The sequence below is a fragment of the Aquarana catesbeiana genome, linkage group LG02, assembly GCF_042186555.1.
Source record: "Aquarana catesbeiana isolate 2022-GZ linkage group LG02, ASM4218655v1, whole genome shotgun sequence".
Taxonomy (NCBI): domain Eukaryota; kingdom Metazoa; phylum Chordata; class Amphibia; order Anura; family Ranidae; genus Aquarana; species Aquarana catesbeiana.
In genome coordinates this window covers 401,692,448-401,704,722 of record NC_133325.1, presented here as the reverse complement: position 1 = coordinate 401,704,722, position 12,275 = coordinate 401,692,448, and the positions used below count along the sequence as shown (strand labels likewise).

The window sequence follows — 12,275 nt, the reverse complement described above, 5'->3', positions numbered from 1 at the left end:
TTCTTTTATCCTGTCTGCAGTCTCTGACCATCTCTTGTATCCTGTCTGCGGTCTCTGGCCATCTCTTGTATCCTGTCTGCAGTCTCTGGCCATCTCTTGTATCCTGTCTGCAGTCTCTGGCCATCTCTTGTATCATGTCTGCAGTGTCTGACCATCTCTTGCATCCTGTATGCAGTCTCTGGCCATCTCTTGTATCCTGTCTGCAGTCTCTGGCCATCTCTTGTATCATGTCTGCAGTGTCTGACCATCTCTTGCATCCTGTATGCAGTCTCTGGCCATCTCTTGTATCATGTCTGCAGTCTCAGGCCATCTCTTGTATCCTGTCTGCAGTCTCTGCCCATCTCTTGTATCATGTCTGCAGTGTCTGACCATCTCTTGCATCCTGTATGCGGTCTCTGGCCATCTCTTGCATCATGTCTGCGGTCTCTGGCCATCTCTTGCATCCTGTCTGCAGTCTCTGGCCATCTCTTGTATCCTGTCTGTAGTCTCTTGCCGTCTCTTGTATCCTGTCTGCAGTCTCTGGCTATTTTTTGTATCATGTCCGCAGTCTCTTAATATTTCTTTTATCCTGTCTGCAGTCTCTGACCATCTCTTGTATCCTGTCTGCGGTCTCTGGCCATCTCTTGTATCCTGTCTGCAGTCTCTGGCCATCTCTTGTATCCTGTCTGCAGTCTCTGGCCATCTCTTGTATCCTGTCTGCAGTCTCTGGCCATCTCTTGTATCCTGTCTGCAGTCTCTGGCCATCTCTTGTATCATGTCTGCAGTGTCTGACCATCTCTTGCATCCTGTATGCAGTCTCTGGCCATCTCTTGTATCCTGTCTGCAGTCTCTGGCCATCTCTTGTATCATGTCTGCAGTGTCTGACCATCTCTTGCATCCTGTATGCAGTCTCTGGCCATCTCTTGTATCATGTCTGCAGTGTCTGACCATCTCTTGCATCCTGTATGCGGTCTCTGGCCATCTCTTGCATCATGTCTGCAGTCTCTGGCCATCTCTTGCATCCTGTCTGCAGTCTCTGGCCATCTCTTGCATCCTGTCTGCAGTCTCTGGCCATCTCTTGCATCCTGTCTGCAGTCTCTGGCCATCTCTTGCATCCTGTCTGCAGTCTCTGGCCATCTCTTGTATCCTGTCTGCAGTCTCTGGCCATCTCTTGTATCCTGTCTGCAGTCTCTGGCCATCTCTTGTATCCTGTCTGCAGTCTCTGGCCATCTCTTGTATCCTGTCTGCAGTCTCTGGCCATCTCTTGTATCCTGTCTGCAGTCTCTGGCCATCTCTTGTATCCTGTCTGCAGTCTCTGGCCATCTCTTGTATCCTGTCTGCAGTCTCTGGCCATCTCTTGTATCCTGTCTGCAGTCTCTGGCCATCTCTTGTATCCTGTCTGCAGTCTCTGGCCATCTCTTGTATCCTGTCTGCAGTCTCTGGCCATCTCTTGTATCCTGTCTGCAGTCTCAGGCCATCTCTTGTATCCTGTCTGCAGTCTCAGGCCATCTCTTGTATCCTGTCTGCAGTCTCAGGCCATCTCTTGTATCCTGTCTGCAGTCTCTGACCATCACTAGTATCCTGTCTGCAGTCTCTGGCCACTTCTTGTATCATGCCTGCAATCTTTTAACATTTCTTTATCCTGTCTGCAGTCTCTGGCCATCTCTTGTATCCTGTCTGCCGTCTCTGGCCATCTCCTGTGTCCTGTCTGCAGTCTGTGATCATCTCTTGCATCCTATCTACAGTCTCTGACCATCTCTTGCATCCAGTCTACAGTCTCTGAACATCTCTTGCATCCAGTCTGCAGTCTCTGACCATCTCTTGCACGCTGCCTACAGTCTCTGACCATCTCCAGTATCCTGTCTGCCGTCTCTGGCCACCTCTTGTATCCTGTTTGCAGTCTCTTGCCATCTTTTGTATCCTGTCTGCAGTTTCCAGACATCTATTGTATCCTGTCTTTAGTCTCTTGCCATCTTTTGTATCCTGTTTGGAATCTCTGACCATCTCTTGCATCCTGTCTGCAGTCTCTGGCCATCTCTTGCATCCAGTCTTCAGTCTCTGGCTATTTCTTGTATCATGTCCGCAGTCCCCTAATATTTCTTGTATACTGTCTGCAGTCTCTGGCCATCTCTTGTATCCTGTCTGTAGTTTCCGGCCATCTATTCTATCCTGTCTGCAGTCTCTTGCCATCTTTTGTATCCTGTTTGGAATCTCTGACCATCTCTTGCATCCTGTCTGCAGTCTCTGGCCATCTCTTGCATCCAGTCTTCAGTCTGTGACCAGCTCTTGCACGCTGTCTACAGTCTCTGACCATCTCTAGTATCCTGTCTGCAGTCTATGGTCACCTCTTGTATCATGTCCGCAGTCCCCTAATATTTCTAGTATCATGTCTGCCATCTCTTGCCATCACTTGTATTATGTCTGACCTCTCTTGCCATCTCTTGTATCCTGTTTGCAATTTTTGACCATCTCTTGCATCCTGCCTGCAGTCTCTGGTCATCTCTTGTATCCTGTCTGCAGTCTCTGACCATCTCTTGCATCATGTCCGCAGTCTCTGACCATCTCTTGCATCCTGCCTGCAGTCCCTGACCACATCTTGTAGTCTTTCTGCAGTCTCTGACCATATTTTGTATCCTGTCCGCAGTCTCTGACCTCTCTTGCATTATGTTCACAGTTTCTGACCATCTCCTGTATCATGCCATTAGTCTTTGACTATATCTTGTTGTTTGTCTACTGTCTCTGGCACTGAATATTCACTAAATTCTATGTGCTGCTGTTTGAAGTCAAGGGGCACACTTTAGGTCCCCCATACCAAGAAAGGTGGCCACTACTGCTATAGAGAAAATCACTAAATACATTAATTTCCATATAAAAAACTGTGTGCAAAGGAACACTTCAACCATTTTAAAGTGTTCATTATCGCATTGGTGGTAATCCTACACAGCCCAATTATCACAAGAGATCAGCAAAAGATAATTCCATCAGGTATGGATGTCTTGCATCAAAATGAAAGGAAAGAACAATGGAACAAAAACATATATAAACAAATACATACCAACACTGAAAACTTGTCATATATTTATGTAGCAGTGAGTTTGCCAGATACAATGTACTTCTGAAAATAAATAATCTTATCTTACAATATACAATGTAATAAATACTTTAGTGCTAATGCCATGTAAAATACATGATATATTTGAATCTGTATCTTTTTTGATAAGAACTGGTTCCGAGGACAAAATTCGTGTTAGTCCACACAATACTGATAGTTTTGGTTATTTATAGCTGTTGGTGGATTGAATTGTGCCCTGACTTCTCTTATTATTTTGGCGTCTCCTTGTAGGATTGTTTATCTTGTAACAACAAGAGTATCAATAATGCAATGTTCACAATGTAATATGAATGAAATAACCAACAGAGGGAGACCACTCCTCCCCTTTTCAATGACCATGGTATATCAGTGTAGCTGGGATATAGAGATTGCTCCACCAAAGTTTCCAGTACTCTATATGAAACCGGTGAACAATTCAACTCTCCAGCAAGTATTTTCTGATATCACTAATCATCACCAGAATTCTTTGATAATACGGAATGATATTGTAAAGGATTTGTTCTCATTTTATTTAAAATGGGGCTAATTAATAAATAAGTAAATAAGTAAAATGTATTTAGTTAAATCCCCTTAAAGCTTAAAGTGTATTTCCACTTTTGCAGCCAAATTGGAATTTCACCTACTGTACTTTATATATGTTACATGCACCCATTCATGTAGCAAATAAAAATATTTAAAAATTGCAGCTCACCTTTTTAGATGATCTATTCTGGACCCTCCAGCAAAAGAAAAAATCCTAGGTTCTCTCTGCTTTTGAGGGGCCTGGAAAGCTATATTTACCACAATTAAATTGATTCTAAAGGTTGTAATTAAAAAAACAAAAAACAAACATGTTATACTTACCTGCTCTGTATAATGGTTTTGCACAAAGCAGCCCTGATCCTCTTCTTTTTGGGTCCCCCGCCGGCACTCCTGGCAATCCCCCCCCTGCTGAGTGCCCCCAACAGCAAGCCTTTTGCTATGAGGGCACTCAAGCAGGCTCACTCCCGAGCCATGCTCCTATGAATGAACATTGTCCATTCACACACAGAGCTTGGCCCTGCCCCAGCTCTCTTCTCATTGGCTTACTGGCGTGATTGACAGCAGCAGGAGCCAATGGCTCCAACTGCTATGTGAGTCAATGAGGAAAGAGAGAGACTCAGGAGAGCTTCTGCTCTCATGCACATAGCCGGATCGAGATGGGGCTCAGGTAAGTATAGGGGGGCGGGGGCTGGGGGGGAGCTGCACCCAAAATGTTTTTTACCTTCATAGAATGCGTGAACGTAAAAAATATTTGGCCTTTAGAACCACTTTAACCTGTCGGTACGGTGTAGGCAGATCTTCTTTATCAATTGTAACTAGATTTGAACATTGTCTGTACTAGCAAAGGGTTAAAGGTGTAGAGGCTGGGCTTCTTGCATTGTAGGCTACTGAGGACAAACCTGGGACAGGCTCACTCTAACATTGTTCAAAAAACCTTGCAGTCAGCCATGACACCACCTCCAGAAAAGCATCTAAAAAGGTATGAAATATTTTTCCATTAAAACAAATAACAAAGATATAGTGGTGTTTTCCTAAATTTGACTGCAAAAGTGGAAAAACTCGCTGCTGGTTGGAGTGGCTAGCACATACACCAGAATGTTTTTTCGCCAATATCAATGTGAAAATCTTACACTGTACCCAACTACTACATTACTGTCACATTCTAAACCAAAAAGAAAACAGATGCCTCTTCCCACACTTAGAATCCCCATTGATTACAAAGGAACATATAAGGGGAGAGGAACAACTTTGTTCTTTTCAACTTGAATAAGGCAGCATTGGTATTGGCAGAGAAGATGGTGTGAGATGTCGTCTAGCCCAAGGATCATTGTGGTGCAGCCATCAAGCAAAATAAAACCTTGGCATATTTACTATGTTATTAACACACTACATTAAAGTTGATGCCAACTGCTTAATGCAGAGAAAAAAAAAGTGCTGTTGCGCAATTAACAAACCAGTTTTCCTTTCATACAGTGAAAAAGTGAAACAAAGAATCTGACTGCTTGCTGAGGGAACAAAGTATTTTTACTCTAGTCTATATAGATCAGCTCCTGGACATTTAGGGGTTTATTTACTAAAACTGAAGCGTGGAAAATCTGGTGCAGCTGTGTATGGTAGCTAATCAGTTTCTAGTTTCAGCTTGTTAAATTAAGCTTTGACAAAAAAAAAAAAAAAACTGAAAGCGGATTGGTTTCTATGTAGAGCTGCACCAGATTTTGCACTTTCCAATTTTAGTAAATCAATCCCTTAGTGTTTAGGGTAATAACATATTATGGAAAGAGAGCTTTTGGCTGTGTACCCAAAGGGTTGTATTTTCTAAAAACATGCAAAGTGAACAAGGCATAGTCAACTGAATGTGAGAATTGAGAAAATATCACATTATGGCCACTGGATGGCATGGAGTATCGTAGGAAATAAGTATGCTCATCAGTGCCTTCTAGTGGCCATAATGCGGTATTTTCCCTATCCACGTATTCAATCTGCAGGCATTATAGCCTGAGAACTTTCGGTTTTACCTGATTTGCATAGAAGAAATTTACATGCAGTTTCAATAGAAGAACAGCAATGCAAATTTTAGTGTTTGCCAGTGGACCAACAGAGTTGACCTGAGGTCCCAAACTATGTCCACTATAGGCCTTATAGAAACCTAATCCTGCTGAGCTATAAGGTGTGTTGGGACAAATACTTTATACCAGAACACATTAGCTCTTTAAAATAATCATGACAATGCTACTACAGTAAATAAATGCAATTGTGCCAAGAAGGCACTGAGATTTTCTTGATTTGTGGTGTAGACTTGATCATTTGTGGTTTTACAAAGCAAAGTTTCAGTCTTTTGTACAATCCAAGTATTTGATATGTTTAACCATTAACAACTGTAGCTTTTATAAAAAAGATTGGCAATAATCCGTCCAGTATTATGTAGGTAAATTGCATAAACCATGTTTCATATTTCCTTAAGTGCAAACCTCCATCTTCCTTGATCAGTGGCATCCACAAGACTTAACCACCATATTCCGATGCTTTTTTAGGATGACATTGTTGTTATTGTCATAATACAGCACTGAGGTGGCCGAGAGCTTTGTTGGAGCACAGCAAGCTTTAGGAACACTTTCTGGCTTCATAAGGTGAACCTGGCAAGAAAAATACCAGTTACTGCCAAATACTCCTTATATATTTACTATAACTAAAATAAAACAAAGCATAAACAAATAAAGCAGATGTTGACATATTTAAGAAAAACAGACCAAACTAAACTACAAAAAAAATAATAAAATACGTATAAAAGAGTGATTCTTCATAGCAAAGGGTTCAGTTCGGTAGTTAGAATATTTTCAGTTCATTCTTGAATGTTTTCTTTGGCAGATTTCATTGGTAGTTTACATTGGAGTCCTTATTACTTCTTCTTTCAAAGCGTGCCTTGAGTGCTACTCTATTAAATGCCTAAGGGATGGTTGCATGTCTCTGGATCAGTGTCAGGGATGCATGCTGGCTCCTCTTTTGTTGGGTAATGACTTGATAATATGATTAGTTTACTAACTTGAGCACAGTGAGATCACCATTCTGTATAATAAAGCTGAAATGAGGATGACTTGAAATAATTACACCTATTTTCTGTAGTTCTTACATTCATCTAATTCCCCTAACAAAAAAACATTGAAAACTTTACTGTTGCAGATGGTGTACTGCATTATTTTAACTCCTTTCGTTATTGCATCTAAGTTGTAACACTACTCTGTATCTATGCAGCTGCTAAAAGTATTGCAGTGTACAGAATGTAACCAGATAAATATGAGATTAGGATTTTTAGAGCTGTAACTACGTAGGAAATTGATCCCAGGAGAATTAGGCAGGAAATTAGTATAATGCCAATGTCAGCAGCAGTAATTATCTGTTCTTGTAATAAGGGTAGCTATTGAGACAAACAAGGCCACATAAAAAAAAAGTTCACTGGACTAAAGTGGATATATTTTTATCTGGAGGCATAGCTAACTGCCAACACCCCAGTGCAAATTTACAGCATTTGAGCCTTACATCTCAGCCAAAACGTCATTTGCAGCTCCAATCTGAAAAGTTTTAAAGCAGAACTACACCCTAAAGTGTGAAGTTCTGCTTTATTCCCATCCTCCCCCCTCCTCTCCTTCTTTTGCACCTTTTTTAAGGAGGGAGGGAGCGGGTACCTGGTTTTGCTTGCTACCCACTCCTACTTCCAGTCGGGTCACGTAAGCGATTCCACTGGAGGTTCTCCCTCCTGCCCACAACTTTCTGGGACATGTCACAGGTTCCAGAAGACTGCAGGATCAACCACAAAGTGCAGTGTGGCTCTTAGGTGTGCAGTAGGAAGCCAGTTGTGAAGCCACAGGCGGCTTCCCACAGTCAACATGGCGGCGCCCTGAAGACCGGCGAAGGACCGGTCCGGGTGAGGACAGCACTGGATCCCTGGAGAGGTAAGTGTCCTTTTATTAAAAGTTAGCAGCTACAGTATTTAATTTTTTTTTCAAACAGGGAGAAGAACCTCTTTAAGTGAGCAGGCCAACATTTGAAACTAATAGTTTAGGGCAGCCTAGAATCAGTGGTCCTACTTGAAGACTCCTCTAGGTGGCTTTACTTTGCACATGTTTTCAGTCTGGAGTATTATTTGCTGACCAGAGTACTTTAAAGTAGGACTATAGGCATGTTGGATAGAGCACGGGAGTGTTATAACCTCTCAGATTTTTTTTTTCACCATCTGTGTCCCATTGCATAGATCTCCCTTCACTTCCTGTCCCATGGCCAAACAGTAAGTCGGAGGAAATCCCTGTAAATTAAGGGAATTTCTTGGGAACCCCTAGGTCACCAGAACTAGTGTCCCCATTGGAAGATTTTCCCACTATTACTTTTCTGCGGACAACCCAAAATTTGGGGTTTTCTTTTACTTTCACTTTCAATAATAACAGTAAACAAAACAATAGAGAGGGTGAATCTCCCTAATGGGGTACAAACAACAATAAGAACTGGTAGGTGTTCTAATCCTTCTCCACTCTATCCAAAACTAAAAAAAATGTTTTCCTGACACCAACATGGCAGCATACTAGTGATAGAGCTCCGCCTCTTGACCACTCCCTCAGGACCAGTGAATATTATTATTATTATTATTATTATTATTATACAGGATTTATATAGCGCCAACAGTTTATGCAGCGCTTTACAATATAAAAGGTAGACAATACAGTTATAATACAATAAAATACAGAAGAGCTTACAATCTAATAGGGTGGGGCAGGTGGTACAAAAGGTTGTAACTGTGGGGAATGAGCTGTTGGAAGTGGTAGGAGATTAGTTGGAAATGTGATAGGCTTTCCTGAAGAGTTTTCAGGGATCGCCTGAAGGTAGCAAGAGTAAGGGATAGCAGGATAGATGGAGGTAGCGAGTTCCAGAGGATGGGAGAGGCTCTGGAGAAATCCTGGAGACGAGCATGGGAGGAGGAGATGAGAGAGCTTGAAAGCAGGAGGTCTTGAGAAGAGCGGAGAGGTCGATTTGGGTGATATTTGGAGACGAGATTGGTGATGTAGCTCAGGGCAGAGTTGTGAATGGCTTTGTATGTTGTGGTTAGTATTTTGAATTTAATTCGCTGGGTGATTGGGAGCCAGTGTAGGGATTGGAGTAGAGGGTTGGCAGACACTGAGCCGTTGGTAAGGTGGATAAGTCTGGCAGCAGCATTCATGATAGACTGAAGAGGGGATAGCCTATGGAGAGGTAGGCCAATGAGAAGGGAGTTGCAATAGTCAAGGCGAGAGATAACAAGGGAGTGAATGAGGAGCTTGGTGGTTTAATTTGTTAAAAAGGAGCGAATTTTAGAGATGTTACGGAGGTGAATTCTACAAACTTTTGACAACGATTGGATTTGAGGCTGAAATGACAAGTCAGAGTCTAGGATTACACCTAGTACTCTGGTGTGAAGGGAGGGACTGATAGTTGCATTGTTGATTTTGAAGCCGCGGGCGGTTATTAAGTGACCAAGGGAGGAGGTGTAGATAGAGAAGAGAAGGGGTCCAAGAACAGAGCCTTGGGGGACCCCCACAGAAAGGGGCAATGGAGAGGAGGAGACAGAGTTGTAGGTGACACTGAAGGAGCGCTGTGATAAATAGGCAGAGAACCAGGATAGAGCAGAATCTCGGAGGCCAAGGGAATGTAGTTTATTGAGAAGGAGTGGGTGGTCAACGGTATCAAAGGCCGCAGAGAGGTCAAGTAGTAGGAGTATGGAGTACTGGCTGTTGATTTTAGCAGTTAGTAAATCGTTAGTGAGTTTTAGTAAGGCAGTTTCCGTGGAGTGCTGCTAGCGAAAGCCAGACTGTAAGGGGTCAAGAAGGTTATTTTCACTGAGGCAGGAGCTAAGATGGTTGTAGACTAAGCGTTCTAGAAGCTTAGAGGTGAATGGGAGCAATGAGATGGGTCTTAAGTTGTTCAGGTTGGTAGGGTCCAGTGAGGGCTTTTTAAGAATGGGAGTGATCTGCGCATGTTTTAGAGGGGAGGGGAAGATGCCACTAGAGAGGGAGAGATTGAAGATGTGGGTGAGGGAGCATAGGATAGAAGAAGAGGGTGATCGTAGTAGTTGTGAGGGAACAGGATCCAAGGGACAATTGGTTAGGTGGGCATCCGAGAAAAGTTTTGTAACCTCTTCAGTAGTAGCCAATTCAAAAGAGGAGAGTGTTGAATGTGCTGCTAGGCAAGGTATGTTGGGTGGGGAAGACGTACGCACAGTGGAGATGTACTCACGAATTGCATCGATCTGGTCTTTGAAGTGATTGGCAATCTCTTGGGCAGAAAGTGAGTTAGTGGGTAGAGGGGGTGGGGGACAAAGCAGAGAGTTAAAGGCTGAGAATAGCTGACGGGGACTGGATGACAAGGAATTAATAAGAGAGACAAAGTAGGCTTGTTTGGCAGCATGGAGGCAAGAATGGTATTTTAAAAGGGCAGATTTATATAGGGTGAAGTCTTGCAGGCATTTGGTTTTACACCACAGTCGTTCAAGAGCACGGCAATGTCTCTTGAGATTTCTAGTGCTGTCAGTTTGCCAGGGTTGTAACGGTCGGGGCCTGATTCTGCGTGTGGTTAGAGGAGCAAGTGCATCTAGTGATGATGAGAGGGAACTGTTGTAGACAGAGGTGGCCAGGTCAGGACAGGACAGGGGAGAGATTATGTCATATAGGTGGTCAGTAGCAGAATATAGAAGAGAAGGGTTAAAGTGGCGAAGGTTTCTACAAGTAATTGTTTGCTGCTTGGAGGGATGGGTGGTTGGAGGCAAGGATACAGTGAAAGTAATGAGGTTGTGATCAGAGAGAGGAAAGGGGGTGTTAGTGAGGTTGCCAGGGTTGCAGAGATGGGAGAATACAAGGTCAAGGGTATTACCATTGGAGTGAGTGGAAGTAGGTGTCCATTGGGTTAGGTCAAAAGATGAGGTTAAGTCGAGAAGTGTAGCTGTAGTTGGGCTGTTAACATTGACAGGAATGTTGAAGTCACCAAGAATAATGGTGAGTATTTCAGAGGAGAGAAAGTAGGGTAGCCAGGCAGCAAAGTCATCAAGAAAGCGTAATACCAGTCCTGGAGGCCGATAAATAGCATAAATGAAGGTACGGTTAGCCGCCACCCCATTCTTCATTTTTCCTCATACCTCCACGCACCAGGGATGAAGTAAGGAATTTTATGTCCCCCACCCTGCCACTGAGCAGTAACCGGCTGGGTTCAAGCCTCTCCCAGTGCGTGGTCTCAGTGCTTGGGCTGCTAACATCACGCTAATAAGCCTGAGAGACCCTCGTCTGTGTGGTTTTGATGGGTCCCTGCAGTGTTTCTTCTTTAGGAACGAAATCTGCCATGCAGCATGACTTGGTTCCAGGAACTTTGGGCTGGCCAGCCTGTCATTTCCTTTTCCAGGGGCTTCCTTGTCAGTTAGGCTATGTTTTTACCTGTTTTATTCAGTTCCTGCTCTTCTCCTTTCTTATTTGGCTTGTAGTAGGTTCCGGGTGAGCGGGCCACACTATGCAGTAGGTGTCAGGGTCTCCCTATAGGCGTGGAGCAGCCACCCAGTGCCGTATTTATTGGCCTAGGGTGCTCCCGATGATGTCATAGGGCTGCACCCAGTCTGCACATGAGCACTGACCGACAGAAGCTCTGGGCGCCATTTTGGTTCTGGGCAAGCGATTAGTTTTGCCCACAAACAACAGGAGGAGTCTGGGGGCGGGTTCTGCCTGTCCCAGGATCATCTAAGAGTGTCAGTGGGTTGCTGTGGGATGGGCAATATACAGCCTCCTGACTGTCTTCAAACTGTGAAGTTTGTTCCTGGATCCAGTCTCAGCAACCTTCTGTGTTGCCATCTGCTGGTAGGAAAGTTTTCTGTACTTAAAAAAAAAAAAAGGTACATTCTTTTCCTTTGGTTTGTTTCAGCTGTTTGCTTTGTTGTAGTTTGCAGACTTTCAATTTAGAAGATTACTGGCAATCTCCATCCTTCTGTTTCTCTTTTCAGCTATCTCTCTTTTTCCGCTGGCCGTCCCTTATTCTCTACCACCATGAGTCAGCCACCACTTATTTAAGACCCTCAATACTTAAGGTAGGGGGACCACCAGTTGGTAAGTTTTCAGGTGTCCTTAAAAGAGTGCCCTCTAATGCGGTTTGCTTTGATATGTTTCAGCTCCGCACGCTCACGCTCTCTGAGTTAAAGAACAAGAGAGAGTAGGCATTCTCCAAAGGAGCATAGCTCCAGACGTCGCTCCCGGTAAAAAAAAAAATAAAAAAAATCCAAAAGAGCACGTTGCGCCTCCTCTTCTCCAGAGCAACACAGGCGTCCCAGCAAGAGATCAGACTGGGCTTATGGTGCAGTCCCCCTATCCAATAAATTGGTGTGCAAAGACTGTCTAGAGGAGTCTGCAGTAGACAGGGAACAGGACACTGCGCAAGTCTCATCATTACTGTAGAAGGTAGTACGAGATTCCTTGTCTGAGTTTACCTCAGCCCCAGCCACCTGCCCAAAGGGTCCCATTGGAAGATCAGCCGGGGGACTTCAGCAAGCAGTATGACCATGCCCAGTGTAAAAAACGTCTCTGAACCTCTTCCCCAGAGCCAGCACCCCAGCACAGCAAGAGTCCTGCAGGGCCCATGGCGCAGTATCTATACCCAGGAGGCTGGTGAG

At 43.9% G+C, this 12,275-nt stretch overlaps 1 protein-coding gene across 2 annotated transcripts in view; it reads right to left on the bottom strand.

Moving 5' to 3' along the window:
• Positions 1-1,166: 1,166 nt before the first annotated feature.
• The window catches only part of LOC141128165 (bone morphogenetic protein 8B-like), a 130,875-nt gene continuing 119,766 nt past the window's right edge, over positions 1,167-12,275 (bottom strand). For both annotated transcript variants that reach the window (XM_073615276.1, XM_073615277.1), the window contains one exon: positions 1,167-6,246. In XM_073615276.1, the coding sequence (XP_073471377.1) occupies positions 6,097-6,246 (150 nt within the window). In that variant the 3' untranslated portion in view covers positions 1,167-6,096. The remainder of the gene's footprint in view (positions 6,247-12,275) is intronic.